Source organism: Condylura cristata, unplaced genomic scaffold (genome assembly GCF_000260355.1).
Source record: "Condylura cristata isolate star-nosed mole 26May11 unplaced genomic scaffold, ConCri1.0 scaffold00020, whole genome shotgun sequence".
Classification (NCBI taxonomy): Eukaryota; Metazoa; Chordata; class Mammalia; order Eulipotyphla; family Talpidae; genus Condylura; species Condylura cristata.
In genome coordinates this window covers 28,845,874-28,858,178 of record NW_004567121.1, presented here as the reverse complement: position 1 = coordinate 28,858,178, position 12,305 = coordinate 28,845,874, and the positions used below count along the sequence as shown (strand labels likewise).

General features: G+C 47.2%; 1 protein-coding gene across 1 annotated transcript; it reads left to right on the top strand.

Moving 5' to 3' along the window:
- The first annotated feature begins 809 nt into the window (after positions 1-809).
- Positions 810-11,356, top strand: FAM228A (family with sequence similarity 228, member A). Its single transcript, XM_004686056.1, has 6 exons — positions 810-899; positions 3,513-3,581; positions 9,242-9,329; positions 9,437-9,596; positions 10,651-10,812; positions 11,269-11,356. The coding sequence occupies exons 1-6, from the start codon at positions 810-812 to the stop codon at positions 11,354-11,356; spliced, it is 657 nt and encodes a 218-aa protein (XP_004686113.1).
- The last annotated feature ends 949 nt before the right edge of the window (positions 11,357-12,305 follow it).

Sequence of the window (12,305 nt, the reverse complement as noted above, 5' to 3'; positions counted from 1 at the left end):
CGCCGTGTGGGTCACTCCCTGGCTGGGGATTGAACTCATGCTGCAGCGGCTGCTGATAGCTTCATAGTGCTGCACATCATTTGTTGCACCACCAGAGAGGGCCTGAAATTAGAATTCTTGACCCTCACAGCTCTGTTTCTAGGCCTCGCCACAGGTTCCCTGTTTAAAGACACCTGGCCTTTTTTCGCCTGGCTCCTGCAAGGACTGTTTATTTTTAAAGTCAATAACTTAGTTGGACTGTGTCTGGGATTGATCGGTCACTTTTTCATGGTCAGGCACCTGTTCTTTCAAGCGAAAAGCTCATGTCCTAGCTTAAAAAAACAAACTTCTCTCTCAACATTTTTGTCCTTGCGTCCCTGGCCGCCATGCCATCTTGCAGACACAAGCAGGACCAGCTTTGCCAGTCCCCAGTTATTTGCATTTGGTTTTGCTCACTTGCTGCAGCCCCCTGTAAGGCTGTGTCCTCAACAACAACTTTTCCACGGCTTCACCATCATGGTTTAAAAATATGAAAACTCCAGGGAGTGTTGGATTGGACGGTTTAAAGCCCCATGCATGGCACAGGGCCTCGCGAGGGCGGTCAAGGAGGGGACCTCGACTCCCCTCTTCCGGGAGTCCGTCCAGTGGCCAATGGGGGAGGGGGAGATGTGGCCCAGGGGCACTGAGGGCTGCGTCGTCTGTGGGCGTTCTCCCCAACACCCCTTTGTGGGGTTCCAACCGCCTCTTGCCCACCCGCCCGCGCAGAGACCTCGAGACACCACCTTCCAGTCTACCCCAACGTCCTCTCTCCCCGCAGGCGGCCGGCACCCATGGCCCCGAGAACGCCCAGCCGCGAGGAGCATTTCAGGACAGAGAGATTGAAAGAATGGCCAGAGCCCACGGAAGTTGATTTAATGGAGGTAAAAGAACGCAGTGTCGGGGCGCGCTTGGACCGTGGGACGGGAGCTGCAGCTTCGTGGTGGGGTCCCGGGAGCTGGAGCACTCTGCGGGTGCACTGGACTCCAGGAAGCGGTTGAAGGGGAGGGTCAGGGCCGCGGAGAAGGAGGGTGATCAGTGCTTCCTGCTACCACCCAGAGGCGGGGCTGGGTGCCCCAGTCCAGGCTCAGCAACTCATTTGTGAGGCTTCAGGGGCTGATGAAGCAACCATCTTCTCATAAAGAATGTTGGGCTGGGCTGGGCTGGGCTGGGTTGGGTTGGGCTGCGTGGTGATGTTACAAATAATCCTATAATTTGCCCCACTGTAAAGAAAAGCACCTGGATACATTGTTTTGTTCCTTTTGCCTTCATGGCAGTAAGTAGTGACACTTCTGCACAGAAAGTTGTGGCTTTCAAAAATGCTGCTAGCAATTATGAACATATTCCTTCTATTTTCTGACACAATCACACAGAAGCAGACATCAAAGCAAAAGCTTTGCTTTTGCAAAAGCTGTATTTTCTTAAACGAAAGCTTAAGCTTTGTTAAGCAAAGGAGTTAAGCAAAGCAAAAGCTGTATTTTCTTAAACGAAACAGGCAGTTTGGAAATCTGACCCGTGTCTCATAGGTATCTGACATTTGCTGATAATGTTAGTAGGATAATGAAAATATGTGATCTTCCAAGATGCTTCCACAGTGTATGTTTCTACTAAAAATAAATAGGTTGATTCTGCCCCCCCCATATGTATTTGGTGTTGGGGGAAACATTTGTCTCACATGATCTTTTTCAGTTGTCATCTTTCTATTCATAAGTAGAAAGAGTTTTAAGCAAGGTTCTATTTCTATTTTCAAGAGATTGATTTTGGAGAAGACCCAAGTGGTTGTAAGTGGGAAGCTGTTACATGCAGTGGGGGGAGGTAGGCGGGGAGATATGACTCCATTTTTTGAGATTTCCCTTGTTCACAAATTTACCTGAGTTTGGGTTTTGGTTTTGATGCCCTTATGGTGGCAAAACTGAAAGAAGAGCCGGAGATCAAACAATGCAGTCTTCAGGCCTAGGTCATGTTGTACTAGCTCATTTTTATAGGTAGGTGGTGGCATTTCTTTTCCAACTCACTGGGTTTTTATTGCCTTCTGATTTGTTCCTACTTTGTTCTATAAGAGTAAAACCTGGGAGATCATTTCATGATGATCCAAAGAAGTGTGATAGTGAGGCTTGGAGTGCTTCGGCTCTACCTGAACAGCAGGTCCCAGGAGCACCCGGGGCTCCAGGCAGCAGTGGCCATTGGGGCTCCAGGCAGGAGTGGCCCTCTGGGGCTCCAGCCAGGAGTGGCCCTCTGGGGCTCCAGCCAGGAGTGGCCCCTTGGGGCTCCAGCCAGGAGTGGCCATCGGGGCTCCAGGCAGGAGTGGCGCCTGACTTGCTGGGATTCTGGACCAGTTCAGCTTTCTGTAGTTCCTGCAGTTTTGAATTATGAGGAGGCTTTGACTTCTAAAGAGGTCTAGCAGTGGCCCTTCCTGGTGGCGCAATGGGTAAGGATGTGGCACTGCAAGCTAGCCGCAGCTGCTTCAGTGAGAGTTCGATCCCCAGCCCGTAGGTGACCACATGGCGTGGCAGACCTCTCCTGACCTGCCCGCTGCTCCCCTCAGCAGTGTACTTCGTCCATCTGCCTGTTCTGCTCCCCACTCTGTCTCTGGTGAATCCTCTCATCCCCTGCACCTCTGGCTTATACGCCAGTTCTGTATGCATAAATAAATAAATCTTAAAAAAAAAGAAAAGAAAAGAAAAGAAGAGAAAAAAGAAAATCCTGCCTACTTGTTTAAAAAGAAAATAAAGAGGTCTAAGAGAAACCAGAGAACATATGAACCTTTTATTTATTTATTTATTTTAAAGATTTATTTGTTTGTGCATACAGAACTGGGGTACAGGCCAGAAATGCAGAGGGTGAGAGGCTTCACCAGCGACAGAGTGGGGAGCAGAGCAGGCAGATCTATGAAGTACACTGCTGAGGGGAGCAGCGGGCGGGTCAGGAGAGGTCTGCCGTGCCATGTGGTCTCCTCCGGGGCAGGCAGGAATCGAACTCGTGCAGAAGTGGCTTAAGCTTCTTAGTGCTGGGCTTTAACCTGCTGCGCCACCAGGGAGGGCTCAGAACATATGAACCTTTAACACGTATTTATCGAATGCCTGAAAGGAGGTGTTTGTTTCATGGAGCATCTTTAATTAGTACTTGAAATATATGATTTAATAGTATCATGTGAGGGAGATGTTTCAAAGTAATCTGGGTGGAGGAGTTGGAATTTAGATGAAATGAGGTTGACTCTGAGTTGATCATTGTTTTTTTAACCTTACAGAAACCTTTTAATCACATTTAGCTATCTATTACCTAAAATTTTAATGCATTTCAAGAGTTGATAATTGTTAGATTTAGGTGATGGATCATGGAAATTGGTTTGAAAATGCCCATAATAAAAAATCATAAAATATGTTTTGAAATCTAGATATTAGATTAATGCTCAAACTATTGGTAAAATAGACTGAGTTTTGCATTCTGATTTGTTTCCTCAGGGGTTTACATTCTAATATCTAATTCTGTAATTTTAGGAATTAGCTAGAGAAGATATTGATGAAGCTGTACACGCGATATTATTTAGAGAAAATTATGTTGTGAAGGTAAGAGCCGCCTGCAGATTGGACTCTCAGCGTGTTCTAGAAAAGCCAGATGGGGCCGAGCAAAGTGGCCAGGTGGCTGTTTCTGTGTCAGGGAGACTGACTTTGCTGGAAGAATAAGCCTTCTCGGAGTCACTTGTTTTCTAATTTTTTTTTAAAGATTTATTTATTTATGCATACAGAACTGGGGTACAGGCCAGAGATGTGGAGGGTGAGAGGATTCACCAGGGATAGAGTGGGGAGCAGAACAGGCAGATCAACAAAGTATACTGCTGAGGGGAGCAGCGGGCAGGTCAGGAGAGGTCTGCCGCACCATGTGGATCTCCTCGGGGGCAGGCGGGAATCGAACTCATGTGGAAGTGGCTTAAGCTTCTTAGTGTTGTGCTTTAACCCGCTGCACCACCAGGGAGGGCCTCTAATTTTTTTTTTATTATCCAGCATAGATCTGAGATTGTGTCACCTCCGCAGGCTCACTAAGAGGCAGGGCTCTCAGCTCTACATTAAGATTAGGAGAAATTGTTTTCTTTGTTTTGGTACCCAAGAGAAATTCCTCCTCCATATTTTCAGCCTTGTATGTTTCCACATTGCAGTGGGGACCCCTAAAGCGAACAGAAATGAATTAATATTTAAGCGTAACAACCAAGCAGTATGATAGTCAGTAGGGAGTTCATACATTTAAGGAGGTTTTGATTTCAATGAAAGGAGTTGAAATTTGGCTTATAATAATGTTTTAACATTTGTATCATGGTTTATAATTCATAGGGGAATTCAAGGATGTTCTTATTTGAGCATCAGGAGAGGAGAAGGGGTGACCTCTCTTTGTGGGTTCAGACTGAGCAGTGCTGGAGTAACTCTGGAGTTCATTCTACTCTACTAGTTTGGTGACAGACTTTCCCAGTGAGAAAGTCTAGAAACAGGGGCCTCCCTGATGGCACAAAGGGTTAAAACACAGCAGTATGAAGTTATTTCCAGCCACTGCAGCATGAGTTGCATCCCCAGCCAGGGAGCTGACCCACATAGCACGCCCGACCTCTCCTGTCTCGCCTGCTGCCCCCCTCAGCAGTGTATTTCGATTACTCTGTTTTTTCTGTTCCCTACTATGTCTTTGGTGAATCCTCTCATCTCCCACACCTTTGGCCTGTACCCCAGTTCTTGCATGTGTAAATAAATCTTTAAAGAAAAGAAAGTCTAGAAACATGACATGGGGGAGCTGGAGATGCTTGGAAGGACAAAGAAGCAGGAGAGTAAGGAGTTCGGAATGGTTTGGATGTGGTATAATCCCCAAGCACATGTGGGCTACAGCTTTTCATGAGTTCTTCCTCTTCTTTGCTCTCAGATTCTCTTTCTGAACTTTATTCTGTTCTCTAATTATAGTGTGCTGTGTTTGCAACATAATCTGCAGAGTTTAGGTGTGACAAAAAGTACCCCCCTCCCTTATTTAAATGATAGCGAGTGGAAACTAATAATTTGTTTTCCTTGTTTGTATCACTGCATTAGAAATTGGATACATATTTTCAGCATCTGGATATTTTTAAGGAAAGAAGAAAAGAGATGTTACATAAAAAGTGGATTGAAAATGTTGCAGAGCCTCTTCAGCAGAGAATTATGGAAAAAGTAATTTCATACAGAGGAATAGGGAAAATGAAACAAGAAAATTTTGAATATTTTTTAAAGCACTCAAATAAAACGGTACTGATTTTTTTTTTAAATTGAGCATATTCATCACCCAGACTTTTCCCTATTGCTTTATTTCCCAGCGTTCATGTTTTCAGTTTATCCCCATCACCCTCATTTTTGTAAGTGTTTCTGGTTGCTTAAAACCCAGCTTGTTTGGCCTGTGTTCTGAACAGGAAGAAGATAGACAGGAACACCCCAGAAGTTCCACAGGGCTCTAGGGGAACACACCTGATCATATTCCCCTGAGGCTTCACGGGTCATCTCTGGATGACCCCCCCACCCCCTAGCTGGAGGCAGGGCCAGAAAAGGAGGGGATGATTTACCCCTCTCTGTGCCAGAAAGTGGGGGAAGGGCTAGGGACTGTTTCCTACACTCTGTTCTTTAGTTGGCTTCAACAAAACAGGAACACGTGGACTTCTTGAAGATGCTTCTATATAAACTTTGAGGTCAGGGCCCTCTTTTGAAATTTAGGCTCACTTACATTTCTAGAGGAGATTGGGATGGTAAAGCACTTAAATGTATCTACTGAGCTGCATTTCTGGGGATGGATGCTTGATACTTCTTTCTATACACCCTAGGAAGCAAAACTTGAGGTCAAAGCCAGGATGCCTGAAACCAAGTGCAAAGTCTTACAATTATGCCCAGAAATAGGATCGCAAGTTAGGCTGGGAAGCTAGGCCTAGGGAAGCCACATGTTGAATGAAGTCTCAGGGACCTTAGATGACAGTAAGCTCAATGTAAGTCGACCAGGTGCAGTGGCTCCTGAGGAACACCTGGGTGCCTAGGCTGTGGGCTAGGAGGCACCCAAGCCCTGCCCGCCCACCTGTCCTTAGCGTGGCACTCCCCTCTCGCTCATGGATGGACATTCATGGAGGGATGGAGGGGACACTCACCAGTGCAGAACCTTTACAAGAGGGTGCAGGCTTAATGATGCCTCAGGAGAAGGAGTGGAAAAAACCTCTCTGGGGAAGAGGAAAGAACTCTCTGGCGTGTTCCTTCGGGACTGAGAAGCCTGGCGTGTGGGTGATGGGGAGATGGAGCTGTGTTCTTTAGAGGAAGGGACTCAACCTGCACCTGCAGTGACAAAACAGATTTTAGCTCAGTCGAGGACCAATTTCCTAGAGGTCAGGATGACCAAGGGGGCACCTGCCCAGTAGAGCAGACTGTTCTAAACTAGGCTAGTGGACGCCGAGGGCCTAACTGCTGATGGCAGGTCAGTGGGTGCCCATCTCACTGCAGTCTCAGTTACTCCTGGGGCTTCTTCTAGACCCCTGAGTCTATGAGTTTATGTGAACATGGAATACTGTATTTGGCTCTTTTTGAATCTTGCGAAAACACAGTTTATGTAATGATTTGCTCTGAAGTATATTTTCTTCCCCAAAGGAAATTATATTTGGAGATTTGTATGATCCTGAAGTGTACAATCCTTTTAATATGAAGAAAAAGAATCCAAGTTATGGAAAGGTAAGTTTCTTTTATTTCTTTTTTGTTTTTCCATTGGAAAAAAATGATTTTATTGAACATAGAGTTTTTACACTTATTTTTGCTTTATGGTTATTGTTCTTGAAAACTATTCAACCCATGGCAAAGCTTACTGCTTGAGGGCCCCTCCCTAGTGGTGCAGGGTTTAAGTCCCAACATTATCAAGCTATTGCCAGCCTCTATGGCCTGAGTTCAATACCTGGCCAAGGAGCTGACCCAATGGCACAGCAGACCTCTCCTGTCTCACCTGCTGCTCCCCTCAGCAGTGTATTTCAGTCAGTCTCCCTGTTCTGAACCCCACTCTGTCTCTGATGAATCTTGTCACCCCCCCACCTCTGCCTACACCCCAGTTCTTGTATGCATAGATAATTAATATAAAGCTTAAAAAATCAACTTATTAGTTGCTGCTATACAAAGATATATTAAATTAAAGTTTCAATTTAATTTCAATTTATTCATAACCAAATATATTTAAATCATGACATGATATGTGTATCACTCAAGCTGCTGAGATTAAAGAGGTCTGTCAACACAGAAATCTTGAAGCACAGATAGTAATTAGCATTTTACATTAAAACTCAAATTTATTTTTACTTATTTCTAGAACTGGTGGGAGATGATATTAGGAGCTTCAAGGCAAGCAAAACTTACTGTCTTCCTCTCAGCTAAACAAAAACACACAACATGGCATTTTCATTAGGCAAGCCTTGCTTTTTCACATGAGGATCTTTTCTTGAACAAAATGCCAGGTACTAAAGAAACTTCTTGGGGCAAGTGTTTAGTAAGGATGTTTTATTTAAATGAATCCTCCAGCAGAAACAGCTCCTTGCCTTCCTTCACTTAGAAAAAGGCTGTGTCAGGTAGCTACCTGTGCAGCTCACCCACATTTCCTTATGGAAACCACTATTTCCACACCTGAGTTCCCCAAAGGACTTGAAGACCCCAGGATTCTGTGTCTCCTTTCTATGGCTTCTCTCTTGCTGCCATCCATATCTTATTAATGGTCGGCTCCATGTCCCCGCATGCTCACAGACCCTTAGCACAGACAGCGGCTTTCCAGGAGCTTCTTCAGGGTGGGAGGAGCTTCTGTGTCAGCCTGAGTCAGGCGCTCGCACCAGGCTTCTGCCTTCTTCCACCTGAGATGAGTGCTATATCCGCCCTGACTTGAAGGAACTGCCTTCTACAGAGATGGGTTTCAAGACGTTGTTCCCAATCCTGAATGACTTCCCAGTTAGAATCTGAAAGACCAAACTGACGCCATGACAGGCTTCAGAATGCTTCTGAACCAGCCAGGTCTAGGTTTCGGTTATCAACAAGGCGCCAAGGCCGAATTTAACTGTAAATGTCCTAATCTTGCTCATCCTATAGCAACAGACAATTAGCAAGTAGGCAAGTAACCAGCACATATCAGGAAAACGCCAGCTGTCCTTAGATATGTGGCCGAGTAGTGAAGGTCACATCTTACCAGGTTAAAAGAAGATAACTTTGTTCAATGTATTGCTGAGATAAAACTCCCCTCTGCTGAGCTGAAACTCCCCTCTTCTGTAATAAAAACCCCGCCTTCCCTGAGCTCAGGGCTCTCAGCCTGCATATTGGGAGCCCAGGCTCGAGCTTGCAGTAAAGACCCTCATGTGCTTTGCATCAGAATGGGCTCCTTGGCGGTCCTTGGGAAACTCAAAACCTGGCACAACAATTCTTAACTGAAAGATGGGAAGCGCACTCTGGAGTGCACCTGCGAGCCCTGGGGACTGGTTCCCCGTGATGTGAGGTGAGGTGACTCGGGTGCAGACTCGGATACACACGGATCCTGCTGTACTGCGAGCAGCCAGACACTGGCTTTTCACCGTCAGGAAGTTCTGCCTTCCCGTGTGAGGCCTGCCGTTGCATTTTGTTCTTGCTTTCTGTCTCAATCTGGGATTTTTCAGCTGTAAAGGCATTGCCTCCTCTTTCTAGGGTCTTTCCCCTCTTCCTCCTCCCCCGAACAGCACCTTTCCTCCTTCTGGATCTTTCTGTAATTTCAAAATTGAAGCCATGGGCAGACTGGGGCCAGCAAGGAAAGCTGGGCGGGGAAACAATGGCCCCATGCCTCCACATGGCCCTAGGGTCCACACGGCCGGCGCCTCCGCCCGGCCCACCGGACACTTTTGGAGAGGCCCTTCTCTTCTCCGTGCCTCACTGCCTGGGCAGGTGGCGCTTCTGTTTATTCTTGGCATTATTGTGCTATGCCCACATAGCATCAGCAAGCATTGTGCACTGCTCCGTGGGCAACGATACAGTGGAACGCTTTACAAATGATAAATGTCTCTTCTCCTCCCTCCATTCAACCCAGTGAGATACCCTAATACCAAGTGGTGACAGGTAGCCCTGCCCTGGGGGATCACTTTGGTCAAGGGTCTTATCCTCACACGGTGGGCAGTCGGGCCATAGCTGAATGCTTCGGATAGATTAATAAAAAAAGCTTAATACAGGTTCGGCCAAGGTCCTCAAAGTCACTTTTCTTGTAGGTTACAGTCCCACCATTTTGTGACCCTCTGTTTAAAAGACAGCAAGCGTTGGATAAAGAGAAGAGAGCCGTTCTTCAATATGAGACAGGTACCCTGGGATGCCTGGGCTTCCACTTGGAGGCGTCTAGTAGTTCAGTGATTTCCTAGGTGAGTGGAGCTGACTTTGAGAGCTGACCTAGGTTTTCTCTCTTGTAGGAAAACACTATACCTTAAAAGAATTTCAAGAAATGGAGAAGGCCAGGTTGGCTGCCAGATTGCCCAAGTTCACGCTCACGCTGCACAGTGTGAGCCCAAAGGAGAGGCACAAGGCCTCGGAGAGGGTGGCAGGCCAGAGAGCTCACAGCAAGAAGCACAGGTAACTGCTGACAGCTGCCCGTTTGCAGAACCGCATGGAGTTGCACCACAGAGGCTAGAGCTTTCTGCGGAGGTCAGTTTCTTCCAGGATGTTTACATGGGATCAGGAATGTCGAGCTGGCAGCTTTCTTTCAGCATCCATCCTATGGTCTTTCACTCCATTTGAGAAAGCAGCTGCCAGGCTTGCTGTCGTTCCTTTGATGGTAACTGTCTTTTTTGGAAGCTTCAGAGATTTTCTTGGCTTTGATTTTTGGTAGTTTTACACGGCGTTTCCACATGTGGATTTCTTTTTATTTACCCCACTTGGAACTCATGGGTCTTCCTGTAGCTGGAAAGTGATGTCTTAAATCAGTTCTGGGAAGTCTCCAGTCATTTTTCCTTTGATGGCTAACCTCTGCCGTACTCACCCTCTCTTCTTTCGGGGACTCCAGTTAAATGTATTTTAGCTTTTCTCCCTGTATCCACTCTGTCTCTTTCCTTTCTTGTGTATTTTCCATCCCTTCTTCATTCTATCTTTGATTCTAGATATTTTAGTTACCTCTAACTGGTGCCTAGAAACCTGTTGTTAAACCTATCCATTGGGTTCTCACTTTCAGTTGCTTTATTCTTGTAGTTCTAACATTTTATTTGGCCCATTTCAAGTAAGTTTTTTTTGGGGGATGAGGAGTCTGCTTCAGGGGCCTGGAGGGTCCCTGGCCAGCACTAGGGAACCCATTCTAAGTGCACGGCTTCACCTGCCCATCAGGGAGAGGGAGGTCTTGAGAACAAGGCTACCTCCCCACCTGCCAGGAGGCCCAGCAGGAGAACAGCACCTGTAGGGACTGAGGCCCTGGGCTACATGCCTCACCCACAGCAGAAGGGTGGCAAGACACACCACTTGCCCAAGGATGTCCAACAGGAGCATGAAGGGGTGCACTGACTGCCTGACAGCCCCCAAGTGATGCCGATTCAGGCTTTTCATAGAATATTGAGTTCACAAAAATTAATCTTAAGGTAGTTATTGAGTGGTCTACTTCTGTTTGTAGTAAGTAAATATTTTTCTACTTTCTTTGCAGTCCTGACAAGATTATGTGCACAGAAAAGAAATACCTGCCCAATAAAGAGAAACAAACTACCGACTTAAGTCAGTCTGCGTTTGAAAGGCAGTTTTATTCCTCGAAGCTCAACCGAGGGAATAAAAGGGACAAGAAGAAGGTTCTGGTGAGCAGAGATCTGGGGTTTGCTGGGCGTGGCTGCTAGTTTCACAGCACCCGCAAGATAGCAAGAGGGCCCTGAAGAGTCTCTCCCTCCAGCCAGACCTGGAGGGCAGCAGCCGGGCGGTAACCAGAGAAGGAAGCGAAAAGGCAAGGCAGGAGAATTTATTTAGCAGGGGTGGTGGGGCTGCCTCTGGCCTCAGGGCGCTGTGCAGACAGCACCCCTCTGGCAGAAACTCGAAAAAGGAGATGGGGGGCCAGATCGCGGATCTGCTCACTGCGATTTCCTCCCCTCTATCTCTGAGCTTTTGCTTTTCTGCCATTTTTCTACCAGTGGCTGCTTTTCATTCCAACCAAAACCTTTTGGAAATGAAATTGAGACTAAAAAGCAATGATTTTTGGATCTAGAAGAGGCATTATTTTAATGAAGTAATTAATTTAAAAAGGCGTTTGACACAGACTGTGTCATGCCCTGCACAGCTTCCTTGCTGGGGCTCACACTCAGGCTGCCATGGCCGCCGCTCTGGATTGTTTCTCCCGCGTCTCCTCTGAGCGTCCCGAAGCCTGAGCTTTGGAGATGGTTGGTCGCCAGTTGGTGATGTGGCTTGGGGGCTCAGTGGAGCTTCTGGTTTCTCTTTTCACCAACCTGGAAGGTCTCCCCAGGAGGGGAGAGTCAGGCTGTGCTGGGGCCTTCCTCCCCAACATTCAGTTCTCTTTGTAGGTTGTAGGAGCCAGACAGCAAAGACCCAGATCCTGGACTGCCGGGGAAAGTGGGTATCGCTGGGGGTCGAAGCCCGTGGAGAGAAGGGTGATGACTGCAGAGGTGCTGGGGCAGCATCTGGCCTCCCTGCAGCTGGGGGCCATGCAGGACAGCAGGCACGCTACCACCTGTCAGGGTGCCCGCCAGCAAGAATGCAAGCTTCCCTGAACTTCCGCTTTGCTGCAACAGTTAAGAAATTGCAAGCATGTATTCTCTCTTCAGAAATGAAAAAATAATGCAAGAAATAGCAAAATAATAATCGTTACTGTTTATCAAGCTCCTGGTGTGCACTAGGACCTGTGCAAGGTACTTTATATCCATTTAAAACTTTTCACAGCATTAAAAGAAAAAATCACCCCCCCCCTCAATAAATAAAACTTTTCACAGCAACATAGAATTATCTCCCAGGACATGAGGTTCAGTTGGCTGGGTGAATTACTCAAATCAATTGCAGAACTTGAAAGTGGCAGTCTTCTACTTCAAGTTCAGGCCCTCTGGGCCAAAGCACACGCACCTCCCCAGGGTCCACCCCCTCCTCCCATGCGTTCAGGCCTTGTAAGCTTAGCCGAGCGGCTCAGAGCTTGGGCTCGCTTCCAGAGGACGGAGCTGCCCTCTGGCCAGCTGGCCCTTCCTGGTGCTGAAGAGCTGGCAGGACCCTCTTGAGGTCCTCCCTCTGCCCGCTCCTCCCCTCCTTCCCCCTGGATAGATGTGGCCCAAGGCCCCCCACACCCCAACAAGCCTTCAGAAAGTCAGGAGA

What these genes read in the sequence shown, in the direction of transcription:
- FAM228A (XM_004686056.1), top strand. Translation starts at nt 810, where the DNA reads ATGGCCCCGAGAACGCCCAGCCGCGAGGAGCATTTCAGGACAGAGAGA. An exon ending in CGGAAGTTGATTTAATGGAG is followed by an intron (nt 900 to 3,512) that starts GTAAAAGAACGC and finishes CTGTAATTTTAG; the next exon opens with GAATTAGCTAGAGAAGATAT. An exon ending in GAGAAAATTATGTTGTGAAG is followed by an intron (nt 3,582 to 9,241) that starts GTAAGAGCCGCC and finishes CTTTTCTTGTAG; the next exon opens with GTTACAGTCCCACCATTTTG.